The following is a 16,473-nucleotide window of genomic DNA, read 5'->3' as shown; positions in this document are numbered from 1 at the left end:
TTACTCTGTTGAATTGTGAACTTGTTAACACAAGTTGGAAAGGCTATAATCAATCAATATATCCTCTCCTGCATCCCTGAACATTCCCACAGAATTTAGGTGCAATATTTCTAAGTTCTCCCCGCTTGGGATAACTCAGGGTGCAGGCTCTCCGCAAGCCAGCCTGAGCCGCGCGCTTCCTGTCAAAAGGAGGGATACCTACGCCGACTTGTCCACTTCCTGCCGGATCTTCTTCACTGACAGCTTAATGCTAAATTTGATGCTGTTGAGGATGTTCTTGAAGTACGTTTTCTCGTGGACCTCAAACTGTGGAAGGAAACAAGTGAAATTAGGCTCAAGGATTTAGGGAAGGATTGGAGCTCAGCGATACATGCCAAAAGGTCCCAGGTTCAAGACCCCTGTTGCAAACCCCAGAGAGAAGCAAGCTGCTCATGTAGGCAGGACTGAGCACAGTGGGGCACTTATGCACCACCCCAAAAAAAGAGGGCACAAAAGGTGCATAAAATGTCTCAAGGCAAATCTTTAAAAATGTAGCATAAACACCAACAATTGGGAAACACTTGCCTGCAAGTGCTCCCATTGGAGAGCAGCCTTTACCAAAGGTGTCATGGGCTTTGAAGACACTCGAACTCAGGACGCAAGGGAGAAATGTGCTAAGAGGAAGGCAGGCTTGGCAAACCCTCACCGTGATCAGCTCCCGCCCAGAAACCTATGTCCCCACTGTGGAAGGATGTGTGGATCCAGAATTGGCCTCCACGGTCACTTACGGACTTATTATCAAAACCGTGTTTATGAAAGACAATCTTACTTGGCTACGAGGGATCGCCAAAGAAGAAGAAGACTAAAAGCATAAAGGTTAAGCAGTGTTAGGTACACCGAATGATGAATGTTTCTAACTGTTTTATTCACAATAAATTTTGGCAAGTGTCAGAGGGATGGCTGAGCTTGCATTTTGCCAGTGAGTTGGCCAGTGCAGGTTTAAATGGTTGTCAGACATACAATAAAGATATTATTATTTTGATGAAGCAAACTTCATATTACCCTTGGATCAACTGTTCACTAATCTTGGCAGCTGATCCATTGACAGTTTGCCACAAGCTGCTCGTACAGGGAGTTGTTTTTAGTGACTATTACACCTTGCATCGCAAATGACCTGTAACAGTCACTGAAAACAACATGTGGAAGTGTTACGAGATCTGTCATGAGCTGCCAGAGAGAGGTTCCCAAGGGTTAAAATGCAAGACTCAAGCCTTCCTGTGTCTGTCAACGCAGCAGCCAGCATTATAATATGCCAGCAAAACAAAACAAAAAACTGTAAGAGGCATTTATGTATAGGTTGGGGGGGGGGGTTGCCCCTCTAGCAGATATTATGCACATGCAGCCCACTACCAAAATCAGCACAATCACTTTTGTGACTTTTGTGATTTGTCCCCACAAAACACTTCATCACAATTTCTTCCTATCTATTCAAAGGGCCTCTGTTGTATGATACCAAATGTAACAATTCACTGATAAATGTATCTATGTACTGGCTCACAGGGAAAACTTCAGAAGTTCATATAGAGATGTGAGCTCAGCTACTCAGCAGCCCCTCTGCCTGAGTGATAGTCCCTGGCATCCTGATACCTGAGGGCCAGACAGGTAGCCATTCCAGAAATAACAAACCCAGATGAAGACAAAAGGGTATGATTAACTTGGCTGGGAAACTGGGAAATGTAAATATCTCTTTTGTTACACTTGATGGGTGTTTGGTGGAGGGCAAGGAGAACCATGGGGCAGGGTCCAGGATGCTGAGATTACTGCCACCAGACATCCCCTTTCATGATGTAACCATGATGTAGTTTGGGGGTGTGTGTAACATGGGGATTAGCAGCTAATAAAAGTTTGGGGGCTCTTTTGTTTGGGGTTTCCATCTTGTTCCACCTTGTGGCGGGTGGGAGTCCTGTTGCAACAGTCTTCAATAATGACCAAGCCTACTGGCTGCTGTTTTGCTCCGGTATTCCTGGCTGGTGTCCTTGTTTTTTGTCCAAGGGAGCCCTCAGATTTCTCCATTAACAAAGTCCTTGGGGTTAGCCGCAGCTGCCGCCCCTGATCTCTGAGTTGCCCCCCCCCCAAAGAGAGGTGCCTCCTCAGACTGCCCCACAGGGGCCTGGGAAGCACCCTCTGGCCAGCGCCAGAGGCACCATTCACTTGGGGAGCTTATAGCCAGGGCTGCTGCAACGAACAGCTGTGCAAGCCTTTGGGAGGCAAAGACGCAAGAGGGCATCAGAGGAAGGAGGGAAGGAAAGAGGGACAGAGGTCAGTGTTGCCCATGGCACCCCTGACCATTGGCACATTGGTTGAAAACCACTGAATTAAGGAATAAAAATAACATTTACTTTGGGTTTACTTATAAACTTGCAACCCTTTGGCATAGGTTTTGCGACCCACTTGTGTTTTACAGGACTGTTTCCTGTAAAATAGGATACACAACCACATTGCCTAGGCCAGGTGAGCTAATGTTGCAGCACAGCGTGGGGCGGCTCCCTGTATTTCTGTTTTTATTTATTGCATGCTGCCCTTCAGTTTATAATTACAAAGGTGTCTTCATATGATGAGAACAACAAATCCATTACAAAACACAATAAAAAAAAACATTAGAAAAATGCAATTGGGGGGGGGGGGAAACACCCAGTAATCAACAAAACAGCAGGATAAAATAGAAGCCGCTTCTTAAAACTCCTCTGATGTTAAAAGCCTAGGAAAATCAAAAAGGTCTTTGCCTAGTGCTGAAAACACATCAATGTAAGTGTTAGGTGATCTCCCTTGGGGAAAGAATTCCATAAACAGGAAGGCTCTTTCCTCACTTACCACCGGCCGTTATTTAAACACAGGTGATCAGTCAACTGAAAACTCTTTAGTTGATTAATTGGTTGGGCTGCCACTCTCTGCCCAGGGAGGTTCCCGCCCCACCCCAGGAAACGTGGGCACTGGGCTCCTGGCATGCTTGCCTCGTATTCCTTGTCAATCGCTTCTGGGTTGAGCAGGAAGTCTGGGTAGCCGATCATCACCATCATGTGCTGCAACTGCAAGAGAAGCTGGACTCAGATACCTGAGAGGCAAGCTTGAGGGACCTGCACAAGACAGTCCTCAAGAACCCGTGAGCCAGATCAGCAATGCTGGGGATCCCACTGTTACCTAAAAGCCAGTTCCCCAATGCACTTGCACCTTCAAAAGGCAGATCAGAGCTTAAAGTGAGGTCCCTAGAGATTCCAACTCTCTTTCCCCCTGGCGGTGGAGGACAATAGCTCAGACCTACTATTGGTTTAGTGGTTAAGAGTGGTGGACTAGGACCTGGGAGACCAGAGTTCAAATCTCCACTCAGCCATGAAGCTTGCTGGCTGACCTTCAACCTCCGAACTATTCCTCATTAGGCTTGCTTCCCAGACCCTTGACCATCTTGGTTGCCCTCCTCTGCACACATTCCAGCTTGTCAACCTCCTTCTTAAACTGTGGTGCCCAGAACTGGACACAGTATTCCAGCCGTGGTCTGACCAAGGAAGAATAGAGCAGTACTAGGACTTTCCTTGACCTGGACAATAGACTTCTGTTGATGCAGCCTAGAACAGAATTCGCATTTTTCACTGCTGCATTGCACTGTGGAATCCTGCTAAGCCTGTGGTCCACCAAGGCCCCTGGATCCTTTTCACATGTACTGCTAGCGAGACGGGTGTCCCCCATCTTATATTTGTGCATTTGGTTCTTCCTTTCCAACTGTACAATTCTATGATTCTAACCCGACCTACCTCACAGGGCTGTTGTGGGGATCAGTGAGTAGGAAGACCATGTATGCTCCTTGGAGAAAATGGTGGGATATAAATGCAATGAATAAATAAAAATAGGAGGGTTATAGGAGGTCTGTAGCTGAGTGGAGCATCTGCTTTGCACGCAGAAGGTTTCAGGTTCAATCCTCACCATCTCCGGATATGGGTGGGAGAGGAACCCTGCCTGAAGACCTGGAGAGCCACTGCCAGGCAGTGTAGACAGAATTAAGCTAGATAGACAGACCCATGGGTGTGGCTCAGTAGAAGGCAGCTCCCAGAGTTCCCACACTGTGCCAAACACATCCCCACAGCCATAGCCAGGTTGCTTGAAGGGCCACCTTGTCTCTTACACACCGGCCAGATCACTGTGATCGCCCGGAGAAGCCTTCCTGACTGTGATGGCCTGGGACTCGGACTCGGACTTGGAACCAGAGGGGTCTCAGTCTACACCGGATCCTTTGCCTCATCTGAACCAAGTCTGGGGCCTGATCCTGAAGAGCCCAGTCTGCACAGGTTCTCCTGCAACAAACACCAGCTGGGCCAAGTCAGGGGCCTGAGCCTGCCCTGGCTCCAGATGCGGGGATGACCTTCTTGCCCTCAGCTGGGCCATCACTTACAGCTGCTCTGCTAGGGTTTGGTCAGGGGAGGCTGAGCCCCTGGGTCTAGTAACCCACCGACGTCTCCCGAGCTGCAGAGACTGAGGTCTGAGAGAAGGAGAGACCTGAGTACTCGCAAGAGGAGTGCTCACCTTTGGGTGAAACAGGGAGGTGAGTCACCGGGGGATCAGGACCGGCCACTACCCTGACAAAGATAAAAGGCTGTCAGACCCCGCCCCAGGTTGCGGGAGCAACATTGCTGTATGCTAGATCCTGCCTGAGATCCTGTACCTGTCCTTGCCTGGTTTCCTGCCTTGGCCCTGTCCGTCTGACTCCTAGCAGAACCTTCGGATTCTGGACCGGACCTGGACCGTGTTTCTCAGGTCACCCCCGGGGCCAGCACACTGACTGTCCCAACGTCACATCATCTGCATTTCGTTTCTAGGCACACCAAGGCCTCTTGGTGTGCAGCAGCACCAGTAATTTGGAGCACATTCCCAATGAGATCAAACAGGCACCTCCCATGTTGATATTCAGTCAACAGCCATGAAAATGTTTTCATTCCACCAAGCATTTTTAGGGAATTAATTTGAATCAGCGTCAGTTATTTGTTCTCCTTTGGTGATTTTATACTTGTATGCCCTTCTGAATATTCTATAATACACTGCCATGATAAAAATTTTTTAATGAGCTGGAACTGGCAGTTCATAAATATTCTTAGAAATCATAGAAGGATGGATGGATAGATAGATGGATAAATAGTGCCTTCCTTTTGTGCCTCCTGGGTTGTGAGTGCAAAAGGTTTCTCAAAGTCATAGAATCCTAGAATTGCAGAGTTTGAAGGGGGATCCCAAAGGTCATCTAGCCCAACCCCTTTGCAATGCAGGAATCTCAGCTAAAGCACCCATGACAGATGGCAGTCCAATCTCTGCTTAAAAACCTCCAAGGAAGGAGAGTCCACCACCTTCTGAGGGAGACCGTTCCACTGTCAAACAGCTCTTACCATCAGAAGGTTATTTCTGGTGTTTAGTCGGATTCTCCTGTATTGTCACAAATCCATTAGTTCAAGGCCTACCCTCCAGAGGAGAGTAAAACCAGCTTGCTCCCTCTTCCATGAGATGGTCCTTGAGATATTTGAAGATGGCTCTCATATCTCCTCTCAGTCTCCTCTTTTCCAGGCTAAACATACCCAGTTCCTTCAACCGTTCCTCATCAGGCTTAGTTTCTGGACCCTTTATCATCTCATAAAGGAGCTGATATGCCTAGCCCAGGCATAGGCAAACTCCGTCCCTCCAGATGTTTGGGACTACAATTCCCATCATCCCTAGCTAACAAGACCAGTGGTCAGGGACAATGGGAATTGTAGTCCCAAACATCTGGAGGGCCGGAGTTTGCCTATGCCTGGCCTAGCCCTTTCTTGACCTCTAGGGCACAATGCTCAGGGTGTGGCTTCTGGGTCTGGGTAGACTCTTCTTCGGTTCCTCCCCACACAGCCCTGCCCCTCGCCGGCTGCCTACCTTGGCTCTGGCTGCCCGCCGTGTCTCCTCATCCATCCAGTCCAATTCTTCCAGTCGACGGTCCAAGATGTGTTTGATGTCTTCCACTAGCTGCTGCACCTGGTCAAAGGAAGTCGCCCAAGGTGGTATGGGTGAACACAGAAGACACGCACCATTCTCCAAGCAATTCAGGGCAAAGAGATGTGGGGAAGACCCAGCAACCCAAGGCTAGCCTAAGATATTTTGCTGGGACGTCAAAGCACCACACGGGGGTTGCAATGAGCCAGTGGCGTAGCGTGGGGGGTGCAGGGGGGCCCGGCCGCACCGGGCGCAACATCTGGGGGTTAGGGTTAGGGATAGGGTTAGGGGGCGCAAATTACTTGCCTTGCCCCGGGTGCTGACAACCCACGCTACGCCACTGCAATGAGCCCCACACAGTGCTTCAAAACCCCCTGAGACTTCTGCTTTGGGCAATAAAGGCCAGCAAAATCTGCTTTCTTTCTGCCAATGAACATTTACGAGAAAGGCAATAAAAAACAACAACAGATCAGTAACTACAGACCAATCAGTTTAATAGATAGCATTGTGTCTGAAGTGTATGCTAAGTTCCTTCTTTATCGATCAGAGGCTTAGGCCAAGGCAAACAATGTTTTTTTCCAGAAGAACAAGCAGGGCTTTGATCATGGCCTTTATTGACTTGAAAGCTGCCTTTGACTCTGCCGGCAAAGATGGATGGTAGGCCATGTTGTCAGGTTCCAATTTAGATCTCGAATGCTTACATCTCGTCGGAGCTCTTTATACTATTACTGATGTCAAAGTTAGCACAGCATGCCCTCCAACATTCCTCCAGTGAAAATAGAGAGATCCTATTCAATAATAATAATAATAATAATAATAATAATAATAATAGCAGCAGTAGCAGCAGCAACTTATTGTACTTATACCCTGCCCATTTGATTGGGTGGCCCCAGCCAATTGAGGCAGCTTCCAGCACATAAAAAAACTTAATAAAACACTAACCATTTAAAAACTTCTCCTTGACATCTGATGGGAGGGTGTTCCACAGGGTGGGCACCACCACCAAGAAGGCCCTCTGCCTGGTTCCCTGTAACCTCACTTCCTGCAGTGAGGGAAACACCAGAAGGCCCTCGGAGCTGGACCTCAGTGAATGATGGGGGTGGAGACGCTCCTTCAGATATACTGGACTGAGGCCATTTAGGGCTTTCAAGGTCAGCACCAACACTTTGAATTGTGCTTGGAAATGTACTGGGATCCAGTGAAGTTCCTTTAGGACTGGTGTTAAATAGTCCTGGCAGCTGCTCCCAGTCACCAGTCTAGCTGCCGCATTCTGGATTAATTGCAGTTTCCGAGTCACCTTCAAAGGTAGCCCCACGTACAGCGCATTGTAGTAGTCCAAGCGGGAGATAACTAGAACATGCCGCACTCTGGCGAGACAGTCCGAGGGCAGGTCATTGCTACGCCCTCTTTGGGCCCCAGCCCCACCCATCACTGAAAAGTGGCCCTCAGAAGGCTTAATACGGCCCTCAGGCTGGAAAAGGTTTCCCACCTCTCGAAACTCCCAGAATGCATTTCCCCCCACCCAATCAGAATCCTGCCTGCCCACCGTCCGCCATCTTGCGCTGGCTCCTACCTTGGCCTTGCTGGCAGAAGAGAAGTATTCTTCCACAAAGAGAGCGCCCAAAGCCATCCCAAAATGCTTGTTGGCCTGGCTCAAGCACACTTTCCCCAGCTCCATCTGCTTCTCAGCTCCCTCCATCTCCTTGGCGAGTTCGTGGATGGCGTCTCGGAAGGGTGTCGAGAGATGCTCGCTCAGCACCACCGCAATGCGCCACAGCATGTAGTTGTGGAGGATCCTGCAGCAGAAGGAGGGCAAACCGGTTTAGGAGGGGGCTCGGACGCTGAATATCCTGGTCCGGTGGGTTTAGGGCAAATAAGGAACCCATATGTGCCTCATTTCCCTCTCTTTTCTTCAGAGGCCCACATTTTCATATGCAGCAAAATCATTTTTCTGGCTGCAACACCTTTGTTGTCCACCAGCAGGACCACCTTGCATGTAGAAAGCTAGCATATCAGGGAAATGAGTTCACATCATTTGGAGAACGGTGGGGAGCATTCAGACATGGAAAGCCACCCCCTGGCAGTCTGAAATGGCAGTGTGAAAAAAGGGACTTATTGTTTTGTTTTGCTAAATTTATAATCTGGGCTTAGGAAAGCACACCAAATTGTGGAAGAAAGGTTGAGGCTAAAGGTATCAGGACAGCACAGTAACAGCCACCGTAATGAGGCTAAATGTCCACTTTAAACCAGCAGAAGGAGCGGCCAGCAAGAACCACCACCAAACACTTTTTGCAAACTGGTGCGCTTTGGCACCTGGCATCCTGTATGCAACTATTGTCTTTCTGGGACTCCAGAGATCCAGCGTGGAGGGAGAACTGGATCCATGCAGTTGAATTGCAGCAAGGAGACTTCCCAACCAGTTGGTTTCACTCCCGTAGGTCAGTCTGGCAACCAACAGCCCTGTGAGGTAGGCCAGGCTGAGAGGTAGCAAGCCGGCTTCCTCTCGGCCACATCCTTACCTGATAGGTGTGGCGTGGATAAGCTCAGACACCCTCTGCATGTAGTCTGTGGCCAGCAGAACCACCTCCTCGTCCTCAGAAAAATTGTCATGGAATATTCTGTCAAGGAGCCTCTTCCATTTGAACTGGAGATTAAAAATAAGAGCTTCCCAGAATGTATCCCATTTCTGTCCTTTATATATATATACTGTTTTTATTTATTTTCATGGTACAGAAGATAAATTTCGAGAAAACAATTGTTACAGCACTAAACAACAAGTAACTTCTGTCCTTTTGACCAGATCTTTCTGAATATGACTGGGTCTTTTTTTTTTTTTACTGTTCATTCTGTGCATGAAAGGGATGGTGAATGTAGTCCAGATATTGATGGACTACAATTCCCATCACTCCTGGTGGGAGTTGGAGTGCAGCAACACCTGGAAGGCCTCAGATTTCCTATCACTGTGATACGGAACAGGCAGCAAGCGGCTGTAACCAAATCCAGCCATTTTGGAGTTGATAGAGAGAGGAGCAGAGCTAGGACCCAGGGGAGCCTAGGCTCCTGATTGACTAAGGGGCAGGGCTATGGCATGGTCTATAAAGACTGTGTCAAGGTGGGTTGAACCCTCCAGTTAAAGAAGTGGGAGCTTGATTGTATCAGCCATGGAACAGACCTCCATGGCGCATGGAGTGGAATGCATGACAAAATGGTGGAATGCATGGCCCATGTGCGGAATGCATGATCCATAAGTGGAATGCATGTCCCATGAGTGGAATGCATCACCCATGTGTAGAATGCATTCCCTTTTGTGGAATGCACAGCCCATGTGTGTGGAATGCAGGATTCATGGGTGGAATCAACCAGTGGGGTCACAAAACGCCTCTCATTTTTTCCAACTGCTCTCTCCCGAAAGGGGAAAGTGGTCCAATACAACTCCAAACCTACATGAGGTGTGATGCGCTGTAGTTCTCCCAGGGTCACCTTGTTGTACATGGAGTTGATGTCCCTGCGCAGGTCGTCATACTCGGAGACCGTGATCTGAGAAATGAGAGAGGAAACAGGTGGTTCTGCAGCTGGCATGAAGGCAGAGAGTTCAACGAGCCCCATCGTTCTGGGCCCCTACCCCAAAGACAGGGAGGGAAGGCGATGGTTTGGAGAGGCTTCTTCTTTGCATATTTGGCTTTGGAAATTTGCTCCTATGAGTAAGAATTTGTGTCTGTAATGCTGCTATGAATACTTGAGCCGCATTGAAAATTACTAGAGAACCTCTCCTTCCTCTTGAGCTCAAAGTGGATAGTTTGTGCCCAAGAGGAGAGATTTGGGGGTATATTATATTCAAAACTGTTCAACATCATGCTGCTAAAACGCAAGTTTGTTTGTTTTTAAACAGAATTGGGAACAGAGATGGCTGCCTTGTGCAGAATCAGGCCACTGGTTTAGCTAGATAAGTGGAATGCTCTCCCTAGGAAAGTTCGCCTGGCACCTTCATTATACACCTTTAGGTGCCAGGCAAAAACGTTCCTTTTTAACCAGGTCTTTGGTTGACCTGATCAGCATCCCATATCCTTTTCAAACGTGGCTCCTTTTTTGGCAAGAGAGGGGGTATTATTGGGTTATTGCTTTTATTTTTATTTTATATACTGTGATCTTTTTATGTGAACCGCCCTGAGACCTCCAGGTATAGGGCGGTATAATAATAATAATAATAATAATAATAATAATAATGCTATACTGACTGGCAGCAGCACTCCAGGGTTTCACAGTTAGCCACTCCCAGCCCTACCTGAAGAGTCCAGAAATTGAACCCGGGTCCTTCTACATACCAAGCAATTGCTTTACCACTGAGCCCTTCCCTGGGTTTTGCTAAATCAAGCAAAAGTGTGTTTTTGTTTGTTTGTTTGTTTGTTTGTTTGTTTAAACTCACAAGTGTTAAATTTTGAGCATATTGTGCATCTGCCACACACTCAGCTTGGGTTCAAATTTCCACCCATCCATGACACTCACTGGGTGATCTTGTGCCTTACCTACCTCACAGGGTTGTCATGAGGATAAAAGGGGGGGGGAGCAGGAAGAGCCACATACACTGTCTTGAGCTGCTTAGAGGGAAGGGAGGTATAAATGTAATAGGAAAGGAAAGAAACAGAAAAGAGCCCACCCCCAAGAATCCTGGGAATGGCAACTAGGTGAGAGTGATGTTAGAGATCTCAGTCCTCTCTTTAGAGAACTACGTTTCCCAGGATTCTCTAGGGGAAAGAGATGACAGTTGGGTAGTTTGCATGTGCCGGCTGGATTGTGTTTTAATGCAAAACGCACACCCCAAACGCCCTCAGAATGGTCAGCTAGAATCTCACGTTTTAAATGCAGGTAATGAGATCTTCAGAATTTCACAGCAAATCTGAAAACCTGTGAGATACAAACAACTCAGCATCTTGCCCCATGTGACCCCCACATTCATCTCATTTCCCTCCAGCATGTGCTCACAGGAGATTGTTTAGGGCCGACAGGTGGGAACTACAGGTGGACAGATGTAGCAGCTCCCCTGGGACAATCAGCATCGCCCAGGTGAGCTCTGTCCCTGCGACTCAGAACTAGGGGTGGATGAATCTGTCAATTTCACTCTCCATTTCTAACATTTACCATCATAAGTTCAAGCTTGCCACGTTTCTGCATCGGTTTGTGACCTTACTTTTAAAAAATTCTCACGAAGATTTCTCAGCATGTCCCCTGACATTGCAAGCAATTCCCTCCGAAATAATGCATATCTCTGTGCACTATTTTCATGGATAAATGCACATTTTAGGTATGCTCCCTGTTACCAGCTGCATTTTCCTGCACACTATTTGGATGAAGAAGTGCGCTACAAAATTCAGAAATGCACAAATGCCAAAGGAACAGCATGTTCCAGTTTGCACATTGTTTCAGAATGTGCAAATGATCAGCTAAGCTCTCACCGAAATGCAAACCTAAACAAATTCCTCCCCAATCCTTCCTCTGGACTACGAATTGCTCCAGAAGTTCACTGCTGGGGTATGATCTGACACAGGCTGCCTCTTCCAGGAATGGCCAGCCCTGGACCCCACCCCTCATTTATTTTTCCTCTCTGGCCCTGCCTCCACCTTCAGAAAGGAGAAGAGGAATGGCGGACTCACGTTGGCCAGCCTTTGCTCCAGCTGCAGAATCTCGCTGGCTTTCTGCTCCACGTTCTCGGCGCCCAGCAGACTCAACAGCCTCTCCATAAAGATGCGATAGGCAGCCAAGATCTGCGAAGGGACGAAGGAATTAGCAGGCTGGGTTTGGTCAAACGGTCCTTCTTGAAAAGGCATTTGACAAGCTAAATGGGCAGAGCTGGAATGCCCATTTTCCTGAGATACAGCATGATTTTATTTCTTACGCAAATATTGAGGGACACTGCCGTTCCATGCCACCAGTATATGGCGATGTCTGGCTCCAGGTCGTGGGTTCGAGTTTCACGTTGGGCAAAAGATTCCTGCCTCGCAAGGGATTGGAGCAGATGATCCTACAGTGTGCAAGACCTGCAGTTTTGAACCCAGGCACCCAGCCGATTATTTTGTTCTTTACAAAATAATGGGTCCACAGGGATTCATATATTTTAATTTCCCCCAGCATAATATTTACCTGTGTGATCACACTTTTCACTCACCTTTTCGCTCTCCTCATCCTGTCCCAGGTAGAGGGTCCTCTCGGACAACGTCAGACCATCTTGATCAATCTGTTGAGGTAGAGAGAAAATACATCAGGCACATCCTATGGCTATGTCCATGCAAAACTTGCAGCACATGTGGGGAACCTTCGGCCCTCTAGATATTGCTGAACTACAGTTCCCATCTTCCATTACCATTGACTGTTCATGCTGAGGATGGCCACAAGATTAATAACATTGCTTCTGGCAGAAGGGGAACTGCAGCAATATGGAAACGCTGCTGCAGGTGAGGAAGAGAAAAGGATTCCTTCTTTTGCCCCTGATTCATTCTGCCCAGGGCCGGTCCTACCCTTAGGCAGAGCAAGATGACTGCCTCAGGCAGCACATACTGGGAGGCGGTGGTGCCTCTCAGTTCTTCATCCTGAGTTCCTGGAACACAACTTTCAGTTCGAGAAGAGAGTTGTGTGTCATGCAACTTGCCCACCACTTTTATATCTACCCTATTACTAGCAGAAAGTGAGGAGGAATTAAAGAACCTTTTAATGAGGGTGAAAGAGGAGAGCACAAAATATGGTTTGAAGCTCAACATCAAAAAAATGAAGATCATGGCCACTGGTCCCATCACCTCCTGGCAAATAGAAGGGGAAGAAATGGAGGCAGTGAGAGATTTTACTTTCTTGGGCTCCGTGATCACTGCAGATAGTGACAGCAGCCATGAAATTAAAAGACGCCTGCTTCTTGGGAGAAAAGCAGTGACAAACCTAGACAGCATCTTAAAAAGCAGAGACATCACCTTGCCGACAAAGGTCTGTATAGTTTAAGCTATGGTTTTCCCAGTAGTGATGTATGGAAGTGAGAGCTGGACCATAAAGAAGGCCAAAGAATTGGTGCTTTTGAATTATGGTGCTGGAGGAGACTCTTGAGAGTCCCATGGACTGCAAGAAGATCAAACCTCTCCATTCTGAAGGAAATCAGCCCTGAGTGTTCACTGGAAGGACAGATCCTGAAGCTGAGGCTCCAGTACTTTGGCCACCTTCTGAGAAGAGAAGACTCCCTGGAAAAGACCCTGATGTTGGGAAAGATGGAGGGCACAAGGAGAAGGGGACGACAGAGGACGAGATGGTTGGACAGTGTTCTCGAAGCTACCAGCATGAGTCTGACCCAACTGCAGGAGGCAGTGGAAGACAGGAGTGCCTAGCGTGCTCTGGTCCAGGGGGTCATGAAGAGTCGGACACGACTAAACATCTAAACAACAACAACAATTACTAACACTGAAATAGAATTTAGCAGTCAGTTCCGTTAGCCCGCTCTCTGGGAAATGGGTGGGTGGTTGCCATTTTGTTCTTTGCCTCAGGCAGCAAAATGTCTTGGGCCGGCCTTGATCCTACCTCTTAACAGTGGAGGGAAGCATCTCCCACTGGGTCTGGTGACATTTGACCAGCCACACTTGGAGGCTCCTGAATCCAATTCTTCTTCTGGCAAATTTTATCATATCTAGGTGCCTTTCCCACTCATCTCTGTGCCCTTCGCCCTCTTTCCTCTCCAAGATATTTTCATTTCCTGTGCTCCAGCCTCTCGCTCCTTCTCTGCTGGTTGCGGGAGGTGCTTCTTGAGAGATGCAGAGATGGCTGGCTGCTAATGCTTAGTTTCTGAAAGGAGAGGTGCTGGCATCTAAGCCCCTTGTCCAGCCTGCGCCCAAATCCCAGATTTAAATGTGCTCCTGTCCGTGCCCTACTTTATCCTCTCGAGGGCTCAAATAATGACCATGAGAAATGAGACCTAATGATCACAGGCAGATAAGATTCTTAATAATCTGGTGGGAGAATGGATTACAGGATCGGGCTGCTGAGTTTTTGGACAGTACAATAGATGACGGAATGGTTTGCATAGGGGTGGGGAGCATCTAATCATTGTGCAGGAGAAGGCACTCTGCACATGCTCAGGGTTTACCTTTTCTTTGTGTGTGTGTTTTGCTTCAAATGCCTAGTGCCCTTGCCAGTTTTTAAAGGCGTAGCGGGTTGCATCTCACCAATGCACAGAGAAACGGCACTCTGCAAATGTTCGGAGGCTACCAGTTTTTTGAGTATGCTGTAAAAATCTATGGTCAATTAGTTTTGCACATGAGGAAGTTACAACTATTTTTAAAAATTTATTTAGAAAGATGTATATACCACTTAAGCAAAATTATATCTAAGCAGCCTACTTAATGCATAGGGGAAAGCACTCTCTTCAAGCTCAGAGGCTACATCTTTTTTTTTTTTACTCTGTCTTTTTTTCAAATATTCATGGCTGACATTATATTATTGTTTCACAATTTAGAAGGGTTCCATATGTTAAGTTTATTGTGGAAGTGAATGCAATGCTTTTTTTTTTTTTTTTTGCAGTAGCCACAGGACATCATCCTGATGAGAATTCCACCCCAAATCCTTGTTTGTATTTTTAATGCCAGATTTGTCCATTGAAATGGTACATCTCGATTTAAATGGGAAACTGAAATGGGAAGACATTTTGATGAGGATCGTGTTGTGTGGATGCTGTGGGAAAACTTGCATGCTGCACCAAGTCCACAGTAAACACCCATCAGGGCAATAAACACACTTACAGTATTCTATTCAGAGGAACACCTGCACCAGGAAGTCTTTCCCTCTAGTAAGGAACTCAAAAGGCAGATGTGTTCGCCTGCACACAAAGGAACTGGTGGGGATCTCAAGCCCAATATTCCTTGCCAGCTGACAAGCCCCACTGAGCCCCCTCCTCCCTCCCCACCTTCAAATCCTTCTTCCCCGCCATGGGATGCTATTCAGACAAAAGCCTCCCCTCTCAAGAAACAATCAGCTAATGGTGGCGGCAGCTTGTTGCCAGGAAGAATCAATCACAAGACCAGTCAGATGCCCTGAAATAATTGATTTATTCAGATCACTTTGTTGGCCTCACTTGCTTTGAGCTCTGGGAAATGAGGTCCTGGGGACTGAGACAGGTCCTGGCTCTCTCTGGAGGGTTGGCGGTGAGAGACCCGCCAAGTCTCCCTGTTTTCCAGGGACAAACCTAGATTTACAGGAGCCATCCTGGTTTCTGATTTGATCCAGAAGCGTCCTGGTTTTCCTTAGGGTGTTCCTATTTTCACTGGAGAAATGTTGGAGGGTATGCAGTTATCTGACCCCCAAGCCCTCTGAAGGCAGCCCTGCTTCGGGAACGTTTTTTAAAAAATGTTTATTGTTTTACAGTCATACCTTGGAAGTTGAATGGAATCCGTTCTGGAAGTCCGTTCCACTTCCAAAACGTTCGGGTTCCAAAGAAAATTTGCAAACCGGAACATTCACTTCCGGGTTTGCAGCGTTCAGGAGTCAAAATGTCTGAGTATCAAGGCATTTGGGACCCAAGTGAGGCATCTAATCATAGCCTGCATTTTTATTGAGGCTTGATCAGGGCCTGTATTTTAAAATGAGCTTAAAGATTTTCAAATGTTCATGCCAGGCAGAAGACCAGCTGCCTAAGAACCTTGGCAAGATGTTTATTCTCCTGGACAAGGGGGCCCCCTGATTTATAGCAGAAAACAATTCTCAAAGTCAAAGGGAATTACAGGCTGACAGCCAAGGTTACACTGACCCTACATATTACAGAAGATAAAAAGGAGATAAACATAATTAAGAGTGGATAAATAGTAAAATAAAACCATGTGCCTCCCATTAAACTTGAGCCATATTTTCCTAAGGTTGAAAGGTCAAGAGCAGTGAAAAAGGCAACTGGCTTGGCTGGAGAAGAGGTTTTCTTTCTATCTTATTTTGAGGCTGGAAACTGTTCCTTCTTTTTTTACTTTGAAAAGGTTTATTCTTCTAAAAAGCTATCTATGTTATGTATTAAATATATTGGCTTAAATGTAATTATGCAAAGGAATTAGAAGCTAAGAAATGTTAAATCCTTATGCTAGATTCTTATTTCATATAGTTGGAAGAGATCACAGGGGCCATCAGCCACCAGCCCAGCCCCTCCTGCCAAGCAGGAAACATCATTAGAGCACACATATGGTTATCTGTTTAAAGACCTTCAAGAGGAGATCTTTCAATGATGATGTGAATTCAAGATCCTTGACATCTGTTTAAGATAAAAATTTAAGATTAAACCATTTGTTTTGGAGGGCAATAGGGCGAGGTGAGCTGGTAATTAAGGTTCCTTGTTGAGACACATGTAAGATATATTACTACTTATTTGTCATTTATAGATAGAAGAATATATATCTTTTTGTTTCCCATAAAAGGACAAGAGGAAATGGGTGTATCTTTTGTGATTGGTTCTAGCAAACAGCCAATAGGAATTTCAACCAGGCTGATTGGACAGAGGCA

The 16,473-nt window shown here is 46.9% G+C and overlaps 1 protein-coding gene across 1 annotated transcript in view; it reads right to left on the bottom strand.

Annotated features, from left to right (window-relative positions):
- Positions 1-16,473, bottom strand: part of ECEL1 (endothelin converting enzyme like 1) — a 51,609-nt gene that overhangs the window by 13,418 nt on the left and 21,718 nt on the right. The window contains exons 2-9 of the mRNA XM_079977837.1: positions 12,134-12,202; positions 11,622-11,732; positions 9,418-9,510; positions 8,493-8,617; positions 7,547-7,769; positions 5,917-6,015; positions 2,991-3,065; positions 203-306 (exon numbers count right to left, since the gene is read on the bottom strand). Of these exons, the coding sequence (XP_079833963.1) occupies positions 203-306; positions 2,991-3,065; positions 5,917-6,015; positions 7,547-7,769; positions 8,493-8,617; positions 9,418-9,510; positions 11,622-11,732; positions 12,134-12,202 (899 nt within the window). The remainder of the gene's footprint in view (positions 1-202; positions 307-2,990; positions 3,066-5,916; positions 6,016-7,546; positions 7,770-8,492; positions 8,618-9,417; positions 9,511-11,621; positions 11,733-12,133; positions 12,203-16,473) is intronic.

The sequence above is a fragment of the Podarcis cretensis genome, assembly GCF_951804945.1.
Source record: "Podarcis cretensis genome assembly, chromosome: 5".
NCBI classification, from domain to species: Eukaryota; Metazoa; Chordata; class Lepidosauria; order Squamata; family Lacertidae; genus Podarcis; species Podarcis cretensis.
Note: the sequence above shows the minus strand (reverse complement) of the source record. Positions and strands in the feature narration are given on the sequence as shown.